This window comes from Mirounga leonina, unplaced genomic scaffold, assembly GCF_011800145.1.
Source record: "Mirounga leonina isolate KUSES-001 unplaced genomic scaffold, KU_Mleo_1.0 Mir_153, whole genome shotgun sequence".
Classification (NCBI taxonomy): Eukaryota; Metazoa; Chordata; class Mammalia; order Carnivora; family Phocidae; genus Mirounga; species Mirounga leonina.
The window spans coordinates 36,140,275-36,158,656 of NW_023270387.1; the positions used below are offsets into that span (position 1 = coordinate 36,140,275).

The window sequence follows — 18,382 nt, forward strand, 5'->3', positions numbered from 1 at the left end:
AAAAAAAAAAAAAGAATTCTTTTTAGGAAGGGCCTGATGTTTTTTTCTTCATGTGTTATTGAGACAGTCATCTGTAGTAAAACTGTGTTAGTTAATTTTGAAGAAGGAAGCACTTAATTTTTTAAAAATTTCACTTAAAAATCTGTTTGGCAGCTCATTCTTGCAGGGGCTCTCCGGATTGCTGACAAGGTAGAGTCCGGGAAGACATCTGTGATAGTGCATTGCAGTGACGGCTGGGACCGCACAGCTCAGCTGACTTCCCTTGCCATGCTCATGCTCGATGGGTACTATCGGAGCATCCGAGGCTTTGAAGTCCTTGTGGAAAAAGAATGGCTAAGCTTTGGTCATCGATTTCAGCTCGTGAGTAAAGAACCCTGACTCCATGTATGACATGCATCCTGCATAAGGCATGTGAAAACAGTGTCTTTTATTCATTACTCAGCGGAAACAACCCCTTTACTAAAGGGGTGAACTTCTAGAGAGAACTTTCTCGTTAGTTGTGGAAAGCGGTAGGATAGCCTCTCATGCTGTCGGGTCATGTGTCTCTTCTGTGATGAGTGCTGGGGGAGGGCGACGACATCAGGTACCATGCCTTCATTTGTGCCCCTGTCTCTGCCTTTAAATGCAGATTAGCAGGAGTGGTTGTGGAATTACAGGCCTCTTCTGATCTCCATGCAAAAGAAGCCAAGGATGGCTTAATTGTTATTCTTAATTTAAGAATACTTCAGAGTAGCAGTGCTCACACAGGAACAGGGTCTTAAAAAAATCAGGCTGGGACCAAAAGAAATATCAGAGAAAAAAAAAATTTAACTCAGAGTGGGGAATAAAACGGCTTTTCGATTATCCTTCTTAAAGTACTAACACTGTAATGAGCATATGTATGGAGAGTGTTGCAGTTGGTTTTATGGAAAGGACAAATTTTCGTGCCCTCCGTTTGCCTCAGTGCCTTTTGATGTTGTTGTTCGTGTCAGATCTGAGTTGCCAGGACCTCAGTGTCCAGGCCTCATTGTTGGATGTCTTCTGCGGTGTCCCCATGAAATGATTGTTCAGTTTCTGCATTTACACCTCCAGAAAGCAGCAGTCAGGCTCTTCCTCAGGCTGTCCAGTCTCACTTCAGAAAGTCTGCCTACTAGAAAGTTCTTCCTCATAGTGGACCAAAATTTCCTTCCCATTTCCCTTTTGAAGACAAGAACAAATATGACTACTTAACCAAATAAGATAGCCCTTCAAGTATTTGGAAGTAGTTGTCTACCCATGTCATGCATAAACTTTAGTTCTTCTGGCTAAGCATTCATTTTCTTCAGGGTTTCCCATCTCAATCCCCTCTTCACCCCAGTTGTCCACCAGACTTAGGTCATGTCTTTCATCAAATATGGTACCCAGAACTAATCACAGTTCCTAAAATAGAGGAATGGGGTTATTATGTCCCTTTCAAAGGATACTAAGCTTTCAGTTTTGCTTTTTTGCTATATCATACTTTGGATTCATGCACCTTTTTTTTTTTTTTTAAAGATTTATTTATTTATTTATTTATTTGAGAGAGAGAGAATGAGAGACAGAGAGCACGAGAGGGAGGAGGGTCAGAGGGAGAAGCAGACTCCCCGCCGAGCAGGGAGCCCGATGCGGGACTCGATCCCGGGACTCCAGGATCATGACCTGAGCCGAAGGCAGTCGCTTAACCAACTGAGCCACCCAGGTGCCCCAGATTCATGCACCTTTTAATTAAATAAACATTCATGTGGTTTTTAGTTGTGTTTCTGCTAAACACTAAATTTGCAATCAGAAAACTTGAGAACAGTAACCGTGTAGGCCTTGGTTTTCATATATTGCTCATCTCTGTTAGTTGTAATCATAGAATTTAGAGTGAGGAGTAGGAATATTTTCCCCAAAAGGAGGAACAGGGTGAGCAAAAGTCTAGATGGGACTGAGCTTGGCAAGAGTAGAGTTGAGGGAAGGATGGGGTTAGAGAATCATGGAGGGGGAGAGTCAGATTGTCAGAGGCGTTGAAGCCGCTGAGAGTGTTTTCCTAGATTAGCTGAAAGACTTTCTGAAAGATGTTTACCCAGGGGCTGTCTCGAATGTTAACCTTTACTATTCTGTAGTTCCCAGGGCAGACCAGCAGTGTTTATAAATACAGATGACCCTTGCACAATGCACAATGTGGGGGTTAGGAGTGCAGTCAAAAATCCACATATAGGGTGCCTGGGTGGCTCAGTTGGTTAAGCGACTGCCTTTGGCTCAGGTCATGATCCTGGAGTCCCGGGATCGAGTCCCGCATCGGGCTCCCTGCTCGGTGGGGAGTCTGCTTCTCCCTCTGACCCTCCTCCCTCTTGTGCTCTCTGTCTCTCATTCTCTCTCTCTCAAATAAATAAATAAAATCTTTAAAAAAAAAAAAAATCCACATATAACTGTTGACTCCTCCCCAGAACTTAATGGTTGACAGAAATCTTACCAATAAGATCGTCGATTAACACGTGTTTTTTATGTTGTATGTATGATATACTGTATTCTTACAATAAAGTAAGCTGACAAAAGGACATGTTACTAAGAAAATCATAAGAGAAAATACATTTACAGTTCTGTAAAAAATCCACATTTAAGTGAACTCGCGTACAATCCGTGTTGCTCAAGAGTCAACAGTTAACTTGAAAGAAACAGACATTTAAAGGTAGGCTGCTCTTTTGAACTTGAACTGTTAAATAAAATTGGGCATCTGGAGTATCTTTTCAGATGGCTCACATTTTTGAGTTCTCTCTAAAATAAACTAACCACGAAAAAAACATTACAAAAACCCTCTTACTTCAAAGAATGAAGTGTTAGTCATCCAGAGTTGCACGTGTTCATATCAATGTGACCAAAATAGTAAACATTTAAGACTGTTGGAAGTTGCTGTGGATTCCTAGATTGCTAACTCTGGTTCCCTACTCCATCACCCCCCCCCCCCCCCGTTTATCTGAAAGGAGAATTTGACAATTAAAAGACAACTGGTCAAGAGGGTACATTCACCTGGTTAATATAGGGTAATGAGTCATGATGTCAGGATCTCTTTCCATTCTTAACAATTCTTGATGACCCCAAAGAACTTTGTTTATATGGTTTGTATCTACCAATATTTACCATATTAGAAATTAAATTTAAAAAAATTTTTAAATATTAATTAAATAATAAACCTTTCTTAGTCTGTTTGGGTTGCTCTAACATAATACCACACACTGGGTGGCTTGTAAAATTTCAACAGAAATTTATTTCTCGGGGCACCTGGGTGGCTCAGTCGTTAAGCGTCTGCCTTCGGCTCAGGTCATGGTCCCAGGGTCCTGGGATCAAGCCCCGCATCGGGCTCCCTGCTCCATGGGAAGTTTGCTTCTCCCTCTCCCACTCCCCCTGCTTGTGTTCCCTCTCTCGCTGTCTCTCTCTGTCAAATAAATAAATAAAATCTTTAAAAAAAAATTTATTTCTCACAGTTTTGAAGGCTGGAAATCCAAGGTCACGGTGTCAGCATAGTCAGGTTCCGTGGAAGACCCTAGATTGTGGTTTGTAGATTTTCAACCTCTCTGTGTCCTCACATGGTGATGAGAACGAGAGAGCTCCGTGGGGTCTTTTGATAACACTAACCCCTTTATTGGGCTTCTGCCCTCATGACTAGCAGCTCCCAGACGAGGACTCCTGCCATTACATCTGGCATTAGGATTTCAACATGAATTTTTTGGGGGGGAGGCGGGGGACACAAACATTCAGGACATAGTACTACTATATATTAACCTAAATAAAATTTTAAAGAAAACTAACTGTATTTTCCAAAACAACAACAACAGAAATTTGATGTGAAGAGTGGCATTGTTTTACATTTTTTGCAAATTCCTTTCATGTCTGGTTTATTAGAAGACAGCCGAATTTCACAACTACTTCCACATTCAGTTTATTGCAATGTGTGCTGTTAAAGTAAATGAGGAAAATCTGACCACACACAGATATGCAGGTTGAAAATCAGAGAGTGTCTTAAAAGCTTTTTCAGGGAGTTGTGGATAGTCTTCATACTGTGCCAAAATTTAACAAATGCTAATTTCTTCGAGGTTACTTGTAATGTGGAATCCAAAACTAGATCAATGAGTTTTTCGTTGTTTGTTCCATTAAATTCCATTGGTCTGTCTTGCGCTTTGAATAGAACTTTTACCCATGCATGATTCTGTACATCAGGGATTGGTTATTTTGGAAAATACTGCCTTACTGACTTATACAGCTCTTCCAATATTAATGCATTTCCTTATATACTATCATAATACCTCATTTGTGAGTATCACCAGTGATTTTATCAGAAAAGTCTATTATCAAGCTTATAGTGGCAGGTAGTTTTCCAAAGATCTAATGTGCACTCGAAGCTTGAATTTTATCATAGTGTTCCTTGAGATGACACATTCACTTTGTACATTAAAAAAAAAAGGTCTTCAGGACTTTCAAGTCTTAATAACCATAGTTCATATGTCAGTTGTTCTTTCAAGTCAAAAGATGTTCCATGAAAAGGTGGTGTTTTGTACCATCAACTTACGTTTGCAGCAAAAGAATATTATGTGTATTTCCCATTTTGTTACACAGGCTGTCCTTAAGGGGAGAGATTTAACAGGATTAATATTTACTGCTTCATCAAAGAAACTGGCTCCCCCCCCTTCATTTAACTGCGAGTGTGTGGCAAGGCAGGATATGACACGACTCGACCAGCTTGATTCCAGTGCCTTGCTTGGTTTCTCCTAAGGAACCCAGAGTTTTCTCCTTCGTCACTTTCGCACCATCAGTGTAAATGTCAGTGCATTGAAAAAGGCAAATAATGTCTTAGTATTATTCTGAAAATGGTTTTGATGTCACAGACCCCCCCGCCCTGACCCTGGAAATTTATGAACCAGACTCTTAGAATCACTGTTTTGTTGGAGTGTGGAGGGTCTGTTTCAGTCATCTGGGGCAAACGTCCTTAGAAGAGAAAAAACTGAGAAAGTAGGTGAATCCAGGCTTGGAAGGCAGATGTCAAGCATTCCTTAAAGGTTTTCAAGAGTTTGTGCTGATGTGATTCTTCTTGATAAAGACAGCTGAGCTAAGATAACAACAGGTCTCCTGCACTCACTGGCCAGGTTGTTAAAGGAGACGGGTGCTTCCTGAGGCTGTTGGATAAGTAACTGTTAATATATGTATTTTTAATTAATTATTTATTTATTTTTAAAGATTTTATTTATTTGAGAGAGAGAGAGAGAGTGAGCATGAGCAGGGGGAGAGGCAGAGGGAGAAGCAGACACCCTGCCGAGCAGGGAGCCCGATGCGGGACTCGATCCTGGGATCCCGGGATCATGACGTGAGCTGAAGGCAGATGTTCAGCCAACTGAGCCACCCAGGTCCCCAAGTAACTGTCAATATTTAGGGAATATTAAATCTCTGGGACAAAGATATCTGGGTTCTGGGGTCTGACTGCTCCTGTCTTCCATTATTAACCTTTTAAGATCTGGGTTCCACTTAATAAACAAAGTTGTGATTTCCTATTACAAGCATCTCATGTCAGAAAAAAATCTGGCAGTTTGTACATCAAAATGGTAATAGAGACTTTTGCTTGGTAAGACTGTGAGTGATTTCTGTTTTCCTTGCTGTGCTTTTACTTTTTTAAATTTATTTTTTTAAGATTTTATTTATTTTTGAGAGAGGACAAGCCAGTGAGAGAGAGGGGCAGAGGGAGAAGCAGGCCCCCCAGAGAGCAGGGAGCCCAATGTGGGACTCGATTCCAGGACCCTGGGATCATGACCTGAGCCGAAGGCAGACCCTTAAGTGACTGAGCCACCCAGGCTCCCCCTTGCTGTGCTCTCTTAAAAAGACTTTTGAACTTTAAAAAATATTAGAAGATACTACTTTTATTGGAAAATAAAGTTATTTCCATGAAAAAAAATTCCACAAAACTCATATTTGACTCTTTCTGCTTCAGAGACTTGGCCATGGAGATAAGAACCATGCAGATGCAGACAGATCGCCTGTTTTTCTTCAGTTTATTGACTGTGTCTGGCAAATGACAAGACAGGTAACTTCTCTGGGATAGTCATTCTTACATCTTTCTTTTAAGCCATCCAGAATTGGGAGGTTTGGTCAGTGATTAACTATCCTGCATTTCATGTAAAATGGAAATTCTTGGAAGATTTCTCGGTAATAGAACTATTCCTTGTTGTTACATTATGAACTAAGTTAAAGGATATTATTTGGAGATCGTATTAAACACTTCAAATTTCAACCAGTAGCATTAATAATAACCCAAGAGGTTTCCTCCTTCGTTTTGGACAAGTAGTTAAATAATGGCAATATATTTACCCGGAAGCTCATCTATACATTGCTAAGAAAGGTAGAGGTAAAGAAATGAAGAAATAGGCTAGGTCACTCAAGCAAAATAAAATCCTATTTTAAGTAATTTTAATGGAAAAATATGTTTATGTGGGAATTATGGGTAGGTAGGTGTGTAATAGATTCAGTTCTTTTTGTTCTTAGGTATGGAGAGATTGTTTTTTAGACCTTCTATTAACTTTCTAGCAAACTGATTTGAAATATTAATAGTAATGGATTTTCTTTTGGAAAGATATCAGAGGAGATTGAAAAACACCTGGTTTATTATGGGATCACTTCACTAGTGAGGCAAAGCGTTGGTGTCTTAAAAATATTTAACTCAAGAGAAATCATCTCAGACCTTGGCTACAGCTCACTGCTATATCAGCTAATTATTTAGCCAAGGGTTTATTAGACCCCAGACAACTGGGAGTCTGGTTTGTTTCTCGTGAGCCTGCCACATGAATATAAAATAGGGCGGTTGCTGGCTCTGCTTTGCTTGAGGATTATACTTTGGCTTCAAGAAAATCCTGTTATTTCATTAAAAGAAAACGAATGGTGATCTTCAGGGGAAATACACCAATGACTTTTACTTTTTTAAGCATCTCCCCTGGAAGCATGTATCAGTTTGGGTGGGTTATTTTGAAAGCTGCTGGGTTAAATGAAGTGTTGTAGTAGATACGACTATGGTATGATGAGGCTGGTATTTTAATGTATATACTGCAAATATGTATGATAGTTCCAGTTCTGTTGTATAAAATGCCCTTGGTGTGTTGGGAGGAGGGGAGATACTAACCGCATAGTTAATGGTGTTTACTACTTGGACTAGGTTTGAATTTTTCCTTTGGGATTGCTCTTGAGTTAGTATAGCAGCTCTACAGATCCTTGCCAATCCTTTTTTGGGTGTTTGACCAAAAACAAGAAGGCCCACTATTGACCATTACCATATTTGATTTTAAAATAACATTTGACTCTTGGCAAAAAGTAAATATGCCCTCTAAAAAGGCTCTAAAAGCTGTTTGAAACCATGGCACCATTGATAGCTGGGTGTACTGCTTCCCCAGGGCGATTACCTTGAAGGGGCAACATGTGTGAATATATTAGTTGTGGTTTGTTAGTAATAAAATCACATTTGCCAGTTGTTTGCATAGAAGAGTACACTCTAAGTATCTTCCTCGGTAATTGTGTTCACTTATCGCATGCTACAGATCTAAAAGCAGCTTCACTTGAATTTTGAGCTTAAGTTACTGCATAGAAAATCAGTTTACTCTTACGTTTCTCTGATAGAACTGAAAATACATCATATAGTGATGAGTCTTTATTTTAGATACCTAGTTCTGTTTTTCTGTATGATATTCTGGAACATAGAACATGGTAGGCATGCTTATTGGCAATCGCCAGTTTTACAAATAATTGAACTTTGGTGCAGAGACTTAAGTAAGCACATTTGTCAAAATGACACCAGTTATGTGGTGATTAGCCAGAGTCTACCTGTCCCCGCACCCTCGGCCGCAGCCCCTCACTCCTGGGTCAGGAAGCAGTTGGGGAAGGGCCTTTCAGATTGTAAACCCGTTAGGAGGAGGAACTATTCCTCCTGTGCTCCCAGCGGTTCCGCTCTGCTACCCCCATTATGTGGTGGGGACCTGCCGCTGTTGCAGCTCTCGTCTTCTCATGACTGGGCATGTGCTTTGTCCAAAAAGATGAGAAACTGAGGACAGGCTTAGCTCCTTTGGATGGCTGTTTTTCTATGTCCGCGCATTCACAGTTGGCTAATAAGGCTGTTCAGGGTGTCTAACAGTACAGGGGATGGGGTTTATTTTGTAATGAATGAATGGGATTTGACCAAGTTTCTTACAGGTAGTTGGCTTTTTGTTGGTATGTGCTTCGGTCACCTGGTTCAGCTTTGCAGCCACAGAAATTATCATTCAAGGCAGGCTAGTTAGCCTTCATTGTTCGAGAAATTTGCCGTATTACCCTGCTTCTAAATTTAGGAAATGTCGAGGCAAAGGTGGTTTCATCCCTATCCCTTGTGCATGCGCTTCAGGCTGTTTTCTTGCACTACTAGGTAGGGGTCATTCTATGAAAAACTTGGAACCGATGTTTAGTCCCCAAATCTGCAGTCCAAATATTCACAGAATTTCTTTTTCACAGTCCTAGAATTGGTACCAGTTTCAAGGAGACTACTTGAAAATTTTGAAGTATTAGATGGATAAGGATGGATTATACGAACTCTTTCCCTCCTGGCGTCTGTCATCCATCCTTGATAAGTCCCCTCCCCCCCCAAGTTGGTTGTTTACGTAATATTAAGATATCTAGCCAAGCTCTTGTCCTAGGTTAAAGAGAAAGTGCATTTTCTTTTTGTTAGAAAGAGGCTGCCAAAGTACCGGATTACAGGATACTCAGGTTTGACTAGGCTGGCTTTTAAGTGATCTGCACGTCTGCCTTGGATCTTTATTTTTGTGCATTGCTGACATTTTCTGGAGACAGTGTGATATTTTTTGTGTAATTCCTAAAACCAAAACTATGTTGCTGAAAATTTAAAGAAAATCTTATTACGTTGTTTATGGTCATTTTTGGCAAAGAAAGGCTAAGGGTTGCCAGATTTGCCAAAGTCAAAATTCATCCCTCTCCACGTTTAGGATTAACAGATACAGGAGATACAGGAACACACCAGGGTCACACCATTCAAACTCTTGCTGCACAAGAAAAGGATTTCTCTTGGGGAGAAATCTCAGAAAAGTGGTAGAGTGATTTTTGAACAGAAAACGAAACAGATGAGGCCATAATGGCTTAGAAATACATAGTTTTTGAATATTGTTTAACCTAATTTTAAGAAGTATTACAAAGAATCTGCCCATATATGGGGATGAATATGCTTGAAAAAATGTCCTAATAATTTTATGTTTGTGGTATTCAATTTGCAGTTTCCTACAGCTTTTGAATTCAATGAATATTTTCTCATTACCATTTTGGACCATCTATATAGCTGTTTATTTGGAACATTCCTCTGTAACAGTGAACATCAGAGAGGAAAAGAGGTAAAATATGAGCCATGACCCTCCCCGCTCTACTCCCAATATGTGTGATGTTCCCTAGGAGGGTGCATTCTCTGATAGATTTCAACTTAATAGTCCTCTTGGATGATTTCTTTGGTCATGTTTTATTCTCACATACTGTAATATGATGACTTCTCTCCATATATCTGAGCCTGATTTGTTTTTAAGTACCTCTGGTGCGAGGCTGAAGGTACCAGGTGCGTTTACAGGTGAATAGTAGTGTCTGCTAAAGAGAACTGAAGTCTGTGTAATCTGAGGAGCTCCAGTCCTTGCAGGATGGAAATCCTTCAAAGCAGGTGCAGAAAAATCTAATTAGGAAAAAATATACATACGAATGAAGAGATCCCCAAATACATTGTGCATACATATGAGCCATTTTAATTTTTTTTAATTATAAAATAATACTGTAAAACATCCAAACACTGAAGAGATACTATGTAGAAAGTTACCATTTCCCTGCTTCACCAGAGACATCATTGGTAAGTGGTTGGTATTACTTAGAAGAAACCCTGTAAGGATGACGTTTCAAGTTTTACTTCTGACCTCAAAATACATTATCTATCCTATGTATGAAATTCCAAATCCTCTTGGTGTCTCCCTCTGCATCAATTTTCATTCTAAAAATGTGGTTACAGACTAGTTTTATTCATGCTGGGAGTGCTTGCTCTGGAGCCAGGCTGCCTGGGTTGAAATCTTAGCTGGTGTAACCTTGGGCAAGTTCATTTCTGCTTTGGTAAATTGGGAAAAATAGTACTTACTATTGTGTGGCTAAATAAAACAAACTACAAAACACTACAGTAATTACCATGTAGCAGACTGTAAGTTCCTTGAAGGCAGGTATTAAAATTTTATTTTTAAGATTTTATTTATTTATTTGAGAGAGCGAGCACAGAAGAGGTGGGGAGCAGCAGAGGAAGAGGGTGAAGCAGGCTCCCCGCCAAGCAGGGAGCCCGACCACATGGGACTTGATCCCAGGATCCCGAGATCATGACCTGAGCCGAAGGCAGACGCTTAACCGACTGAGCCACCCAGGCACCCCAGGAAATTTTGAATACACCGTATCTTCAGTGGCCAGCCTGCAGTCAGTATTCCCATGCAGAGGAGGCGCTTAAGAACTTACCGAATGTTGGGGCGCCTGGGTGGCTCAGTTGATTAAAGTGTCTGTCTTCGGCTCGGGTCATGATCCTGGAGTCCTGGGATTGAGCCCTGCATTGGGCTCCCCACTCAGTGGGAAGCCTGCTTCTCCCTCTGCCCTTCACCCTGCTCATGCTCTCTCTCACTCTCAAATAAATAAATAAAATCTTAAAAAAAAAACCCAAAAAACAAAAAAAACTTACCGAATGTTAGATAAGTAAAAATACCTAATAAGTTCCAAAGATACTTTTTTCTCATCTTCTGAGAGGCTTGAATAGGATTTAACTATATCTTGATTTTAAGAAAAGAATCTTTTTTGCTGAGCTGTAATTTGCAGTCCATAAAATTAAAAGTGTATAATTTAGTAGTTTTCAGTTTATATAGAGTCGTACAACTATTGCCACTATTAGCTTCGGAACATTGAGAGGTAACCGTGTCCCTGTTTGTGCAGTTTCTCCCTAGTCTCCTCTCCTGGTCCCTTGGCCATCACTCCTCTCTGGTTTTGCCCCTTCTGGATACATCCTATAAATGGAATCATTCAAGATGAGGCCTTTGTGTCTGGCTTCTTTCACTTAGCATGTTTCCAAGGTTCAATCTGTAGTATGCATCAGTACGTTATTCCTTTTCATGGTGAAGTATTATTCCGTTATATAAATATACCAATTTTATCCATTTTATCAGTTGATGGACTTTTGGGTTGTTTCTTCCTTTTGCTCTTATGAGGATGCTGATTTGAACGTCTGTGTACAGGTTTTTGTGTGCATGTGTTTCTATTCTCTTGGTATGTAGACCTGAGTGGAATTGCTGGTGTGGGAACTTGTTTAACTTTTGAATGAACTGCAGTGTTTTCTAGTATTCTCTGGTTTGAATGAAAGTGGGGCTATTACTGAAGTGTCCATGTCCTCTCCCTCTAAAGAGATGTTAATAATCAAAAATACCTATGTTACTTTCTTTACAGAATCTTCCTAAAAGGACTGTGTCACTGTGGTCTTACATAAACAGCCAGCTGGAAGACTTCACTAATCCTCTCTATGGGAGCTACTCCAATCACGTCCTTTATCCAGTAGCCAGCATGCGCCACCTAGAGCTCTGGGTGGGATATTACGTCAGGTGGAATCCCCGGATGAAACCACAGGTACGCGTGCTCTCCGGTAGACCCTGGGAGTTTTCATCGGTTAGGTTCGTCACCTTTAAAGCAACTAGTAAAATTAGATATATTTAAAACTTTCTTTTTTTCCTCTTAATAGTTATAATTGTATAGTAGAAAAAGCGCTACATGGGGGGCAGCAATATACTTGATTCTTGCCCTGCTTTTGCTTGTATGGTCTTGGATGAATCACTGTCTTTTTGTCCCTCCTCAGGAAAATGAGTGTGGTGGATTGGATGACTTCTGCAGGTCCTTTTAATAGGTTTGAGGAAATAGCTTTAAGAAAATTAAAAGCCTGGCAGATTCTGGTCCATTTTGAAACATGTTATGGAATATATACTACTTAGAACTGCTTAAAAGTCTAAAAATCTGCAACCAAGTGATAGGAAATCTTTTTGAGTTTTGGCTTTTAGATTGTCTTGTTACTTAGTTGTTTGTTGTATTTAAGTACCAGCCGCCGAAGATACTTGGGGGCACTGGGAAAGCCACTCAAAGAGCAGTGTTGTCAAGAGAGTCCAGTTAATTCTCACCGATGCGCTGGAAAGGTCGGCCTGGTCCCCAGAGCAGAGAAAATGCACGTTGCAGCACTTAGGGAAAGGACCACGTACCAGAACAATTTGACTATGGGTTTGTTTAGGATTGCCTCGTTGAATGACATTATGGTGTTTTGTTCTTGTAGGAGCCCATTCACAACAGATATAAAGAACTTCTTGCTAAACGAGCAGAGCTTCAGAAAAAAGTAGAGGAACTCCAGAGAGAGATTTCCAACCGATCAACCTCATCCTCCGAGAGAGCCAGTTCTCCTGCACAGTGTGTCACTCCTGTCCAAACTGTTGTATGAAGGGACTGTTCAAGGGGGACCGGCATTGCCATGAACTCTGGATTACAGTGGCAGCTTTAGGAGTCTAACTTCAGTCTTCTGAAGTTAGAACGTACCCCCGGGAGAAGTGCAGTTGCTGTATTTATTTTAAATCCCTCCAGGATGGGTTTAGAACTGTGGCAGTGCAGGTGGCGTGTGTGAAATAACCCTGTATGTAATTACACGATTATGCCACTAATCTTCTAAGTCACCCAAAGAATATTAAGATGCTTCAATACCAGATCCACAGTGGGAACAAGTTTCTGATTTTAAAATCAAAATACAGACCACTTCAGAAACATACCTCTTGCTGGAAGAGAACTCGTGGCACAAAGGGAAGGAGCATCCCATTTATCTCAGCACACCGACCCTGCAATTCCGTGGCATTATACAGATACTGAGCCTCGATGGCCCGAAAGCTCAGAAATCAGTAGACACTCCCTTCCCCCGTCGTGGGTTTTTCTTTTCTGTAGTAATTTACTTTGATCACCCTTCTGCACCCACTCTCTTCATATCTGATATGGCAAAGTCTTGAGGCTATTATGGCGTTAGTAGTAGTTGGAAATTTCTGCTGTCCTTACTGGCGTATGTATTGAAGATGTAGTAGCTAGCTGTTCCAGACAGACGCCTTGGAGATGGGCTTGGGGGCGGGGGCGGGACTGAGGAGGAAGAAGTGGTAGCCGTCCAGGGTTTCGAAGAATTCTACACCCTTCAGATTAGTTTCCGTTTGCCCAGTTACCAGAAACATAATGAAACGTATTTTACAAACTCATTATTACCTTACTTTATTGCATTTATGCAATAATGTTTTGTGTGTGTGTCTGAACACAGAAGTTAACTGGTTAAGTTTTGAGGCAATATTTTAAAAGTTCACTAGGATTGACTTTTTTCCTGAAGGCTATACAAATAGCTTATGGGTGAGAAATACGATGCTCAAATTTTACATAAAATATTTTACTACTTGGCAAATTCTGTAATTCCACTGAAAGATTAAGTCTACCAAAGAACTTACTGCACGTACAAATGTATTAGTCTCAATGCCAGTAAAGGAAATACTGCTTCAGTGTTCACCTGCCGGTAACAGTTCAGCCCTGGTAGAAACATTTGACTCCCTGATCTCTTAAGAGCCATATGTTATGTACTGTAACAAAGGAGCTTCTTGTCCCTTGGGTCTTTAATTAAAAGGAAATTTCAACTGACTTTTAAAACGTTGTCCTTATCCTAAGTTGTCTGCCTGAAATGTCTTTTGCAAAAATGTTATTTGGAAAGTTTTTGAAGAAAGGGGTGGCTTAGCACCTGCTCCAAATTGAAATGTTCAATTTCAACCCGTTTTGCTTCTAATACTCAAATCAAACAGTACTCAAAAATGCAGTATTCTTTCACTTGTTAATTCACCATAGTCTGGACCTCAGCCCTGTTCTTGGGTCTCGTGGTGAGGAACTGTAATTTCTCTTAGTACCTCCAGGATTAGCAAAATTAGTACCAAGATGATTTGGTCTTTGTATGATACTCATTTTAAGTAAAGTAGTAACGGTATTTAAGTGGCCAGCCTACCAACTGAAGCTAAGTTTTCTATTCCACATATTTTACATGTCCATTCTTTTCTGTCCATTCTACCATTTTCCTTATTTAAGCCTTGATCATCTTGGTCTGATATCACATAAAAGAATATGGATAACTGAAGAGATCCAGAATTTCAAACTTCCAGCCTCAATACCCTCACATCCGCTTTAAATTCCATTCAAAGGCCAGAGCAATCTAAATGCAAATCTATCACTTAACCATTTTAAGACTTTCCACGGGTTTCCTTTTCACCTTCCACAGGAGTCTCCAAAGTGGAGTGAGTGCATTTAAGATAATCCCCTGGTGGTAAAGTCAGGATCATGATGGCATGAGACATTCCTCTTTCTTCCCCTTTGATTTAACAACCCATTGGACATCCATAACTGAATATAAGCGCCTCTGCACATCACACGGGGACATCCATCTGTGCACTTGGAAGTCAAAGGAAGCTATGGAGCCAAGGGAGTTATGTGGCGGTGACCTCTCTAGCGGTAGAGAGAGAAGGGGGTAACTGAAAGTGCTCAGCTGCATTGGCTGCAGCTAGAGGGTTCTGTTGCTTTTCAGGAACACCTAGATTTCTGAGGAGACACCTCCATGACTGGGTAGAGGGGAAGAAAAAACCGCCAAAGAGAGCTGAAGGGACATGTTTCCTGCCATATGCCCTGGGATTCCAGCAAGAGGCCCATCCACGGGCCTTTGGGAATCCCCCAGTCTGGGACTGCCCTACCAGACCCTGGGCACACCTAAAGCCCCAAGTGCCAAGCACACATCCTCCCCCCACCCTGCTTCTAGTCTTTAAAAAACAAAACCAAACCAAAGATTTTATTTGAGAGAGAAGATGGGCGTGCATGCATGGGGTGAGGGGCAGAGGGAGAGGGAGTCTCAGGCTGACTGCACTGTGCACCTCCCATGGAGCAGAGGTGGGGCTGGATCTCAAGACCCTTGAGATCATCACCTGAGCTGAGACCAGGAGACGCCCAACCCACTGAGCCACACAGGCGCGCCCCCCCCCCCCGTGTGTTTTTTTAACACCATCTTCTTTAAGCACACGTCAAACTTTAGCAGGGAGTCACTTCCAGTAAGAAAACCCAAAAGCTAGTGCTATAGCACCACCTTCTGGAAAACAAAAGAAAGGCTTCTAACTGCCAACCTGATGAATTATTAAAATCAAAGCCTTCGGTAAATAAGAAAGGTGTTGCTACTTTAAATGTGGCAGCACAGGCGCATTTCATTGAACACTATGAAAAATCATGGTAACACAGGATCACAAAAAGGCAATGACAATTCTCCAGCAATGGTACCCAAAGACGTGGAATACTACAATTTAACTGATAAAGAATTCAAAACAGGACAAAATTCAACAAGCTATAAGGAAATCCAGAAAGGCAATTCAATGAACTTAGGAATAAAATTAATGAACATTAAGAAGTACTTTCCCAAAGAGATTGAAATTCTAAAAAAGAACCAAAATGAAAATCTGAAGCTGACAAACTCATTGAAATGAAGAATGTATTAGAGAGCATTGGAAATGGAGATCAGATGGAAGAGAGAATAAGCAAGCTGGAAGATAAGGGTTTAGAAATGATTCAGGAGGAAGAGGCGAGAGAACTAAGATATTTAAAAGGTGGACACAACCTATAACAATTACCAGACTCCATTAGAAAAGCTAACATAAGATTAATGGTTATACCAGAAAGAGAAGAGGAGGCACAGTTTATAGAAATAACGGTTGAAAACTTCCTAAACCGGGGGAAGGAACTGGATATACAAGAATACAAAGCTTAATAGACTTCCTCCAAGACACATTGTAATGAAACTGTCAAAAGTCAATGATAAAGCCAGGGGAAAAAATCTACAAGGGAACCTCCCCCCCCCCCCCCCCAACCCCCATTAGGCTATCAGATTTCTCAGCACAAATTCTACAGGCTAGGAGAGAATGGAATGACCTATTCAAACAATCGAAAAGATAAAAATTGCCAGGCAAAAATACTCTTAAGTGGCAAAGTTATCCTTGATATGAAAGAGAAACAAAGGATTTCCCAAACCAGTAAAATGTGAGAGTTCACCACCACTAACACTGCCTTACAAGAAACATCAGAAGTAGATCTTCCAGCTGAAAAGATCTCAATACACAACCTTCTTATTAAGGTGATCAACAGAAAACTATTTTAGAATAAAAAATAACTGCAGCATAAAGGTTAAAGAGCATTAAAAATGATAGCTATTAAAATCTGGTAACAATTCACAGCATAATGAGATCATTTGTGACATCTAATAAAGTATAAAAGGATGAAATTAGTAAATGAAGATAAACTTTTATCAGCATAAAATGACTCTCCCCCCCACCCCCCCAATGAGGTGTTTTATTTAGTAAAACTTCTGGTAACCATAAAGCAAAAATTTAGAGCAAAGACCCAAAACAAAAAAAGGAGACTGAGCAAATCACCAAGGACAAACACCAGCTTACAAAGGTAGACAGAAACAGAAGGAAAAAGAAACAACGGAGAGAGAAACTAGAAGGCAAAAGATAAAATGGCCGTAGTAATTCCTCACATATCAATAATCCCCCTCCATGTAAAATGGATTGAGTTTACCAAAAGGCACAGAGTGGCTGGATAGGTAAAAAACAAAAAAACAAAACAGGGCCCATCTATATGCTCTCTACAGAATACTCATTTCAGCTCTAAAGACATACATAGGCTCAAGGTGAAAGGATGGAAAATGACATTCAAAACAAGTAGAAACCAAAACAAGACAGGCATTGCCTACTTACACAAAATAGACTTCAAGCCAAAAATCCTAAAACTGGCAAAGGTCATATGATGATAAAGAGGTCCATATACCACGGAAGTTTAACAATTGTAAATATATATGCTAACAACTGAGCACCAAAATACATTAAGCAAATACTAACAGATCTTAAGGGAGAAATAGACAATAACATAAGAGTAGGGGATTTCAATATCCCACTATCACCAATGGGAAGATCATCCAGACAGAGAGTCAACAAGGAAGATGTGCAGAAGAGTGGCCTAGTGATCTAAGGCTCTGGGTTAAGAAAATCAACAAGGTGAACAGTGGAATGCAATCATACTTTAGAGCAAATGAACTTAATTAGACATACACAGAATTCATCAAACAACAGAATACACATTGTTCTTAAGTGCACATGAACATTCTCCAGAACAGATCATATGATAGGACACCGAACAAATCTCAGCAAATTTAGATTGAAATCATACTATCTTTTCTGACCACCATGGTATGAAACTAGAAATCAACAAGGGAGAAATGAGAAAATCTATAAATATGTGGAACCTAAACAACATATTCCTCAAAAACACATAGGTCAAAGAAATCAAAAGGGAAAGAAGGTAAGTTTATAGTAATAAACACGGATGTTAAGAAATTAGATCTCAATCTAACTTTATATCTCAAGAAAGTAGAAAAAACAGATTAAGCCTAAAGTTAGCAGAACAAGAAAATAATAAAGACCAGAACAGAAATAAATGAGACCAGAGAAACAAAAGAGAAATGGTCAACTGAACTAAGAGCTGGTTCTTTGAAAAGGTAAAATTGACAGACTTTTAGCTAGATTAAGAAAAAGAAAACTCAAAATTAGAGAGATTACAACTGATACCACAGAATAAGAAACTAATATGAACAAATTATGTGCCAAAAATTTACAGAACACAATACCCATCAAAATATCAAAGGCGTTCTTCACAGAAATAGAACAATCCAAAATTTTTTGTGGAACCACAAATGACCCCAAATATCCAAAGCCATCTCAAGAAAAAAGACCAGCACCAGAGGTATCCTCGAACAACATGGCAGTTAGGGGTGCAGACCCTTCATGCAGTTTAAAATCCTAGTATAACTTTTGACTCCCTTAATACTTAGCCTACTGTTGACCAGAAGCCTTACCAGTAACAGAGTCAAAAACATTTTGGGGCGCCTGGGTGGCTCAGTCGGTTAAGCATCTGCCTTCAGCTCAGGTCATGATCCCGGGGTCCTGGGATTGAGCCCCGCATCGGGCTCCCTGCTCATCGGGAAGCCTGCTTCTTCCTCTCCCTCTGCCTACCGCTTCCCCTGCTTGTGCTCTTTCTGTAATAAATAAATAAAATCTTAAAAAAAAAAACATATTTTGTATATATAGTGTATTCTTTATTTTTTATTTTTAAAGATTTTATTTATTTATTTGACAGAAAGAGAGATAGTGAGAGAGGGAACACAAGCAGGGGGAGTGGGAGAGGGAGAAGCAGGCTTCCTGCTAAGCAGAGA

General features: G+C 40.2%; 1 protein-coding gene across 4 annotated transcripts in view; it reads left to right on the plus strand.

Annotated features, from left to right (window-relative positions):
* MTMR2 (myotubularin related protein 2) overlaps nt 1–13,743 on the plus strand; it is a 113,378-nt gene extending 99,635 nt beyond the window's left edge. For all 4 annotated transcript variants that reach the window (XM_035009337.1, XM_035009339.1, XM_035009338.1 and 1 more), the window contains 5 exons: nt 154–360; nt 5,954–6,046; nt 9,264–9,377; nt 11,488–11,664; nt 12,356–13,743. In XM_035009337.1, the coding sequence (XP_034865228.1) occupies nt 154–360; nt 5,954–6,046; nt 9,264–9,377; nt 11,488–11,664; nt 12,356–12,517 (753 nt within the window). In that variant the 3' untranslated portion in view covers nt 12,518–13,743. The remainder of the gene's footprint in view (nt 1–153; nt 361–5,953; nt 6,047–9,263; nt 9,378–11,487; nt 11,665–12,355) is intronic.
* Nucleotides 13,744–18,382: the final 4,639 nt, after the last annotated feature.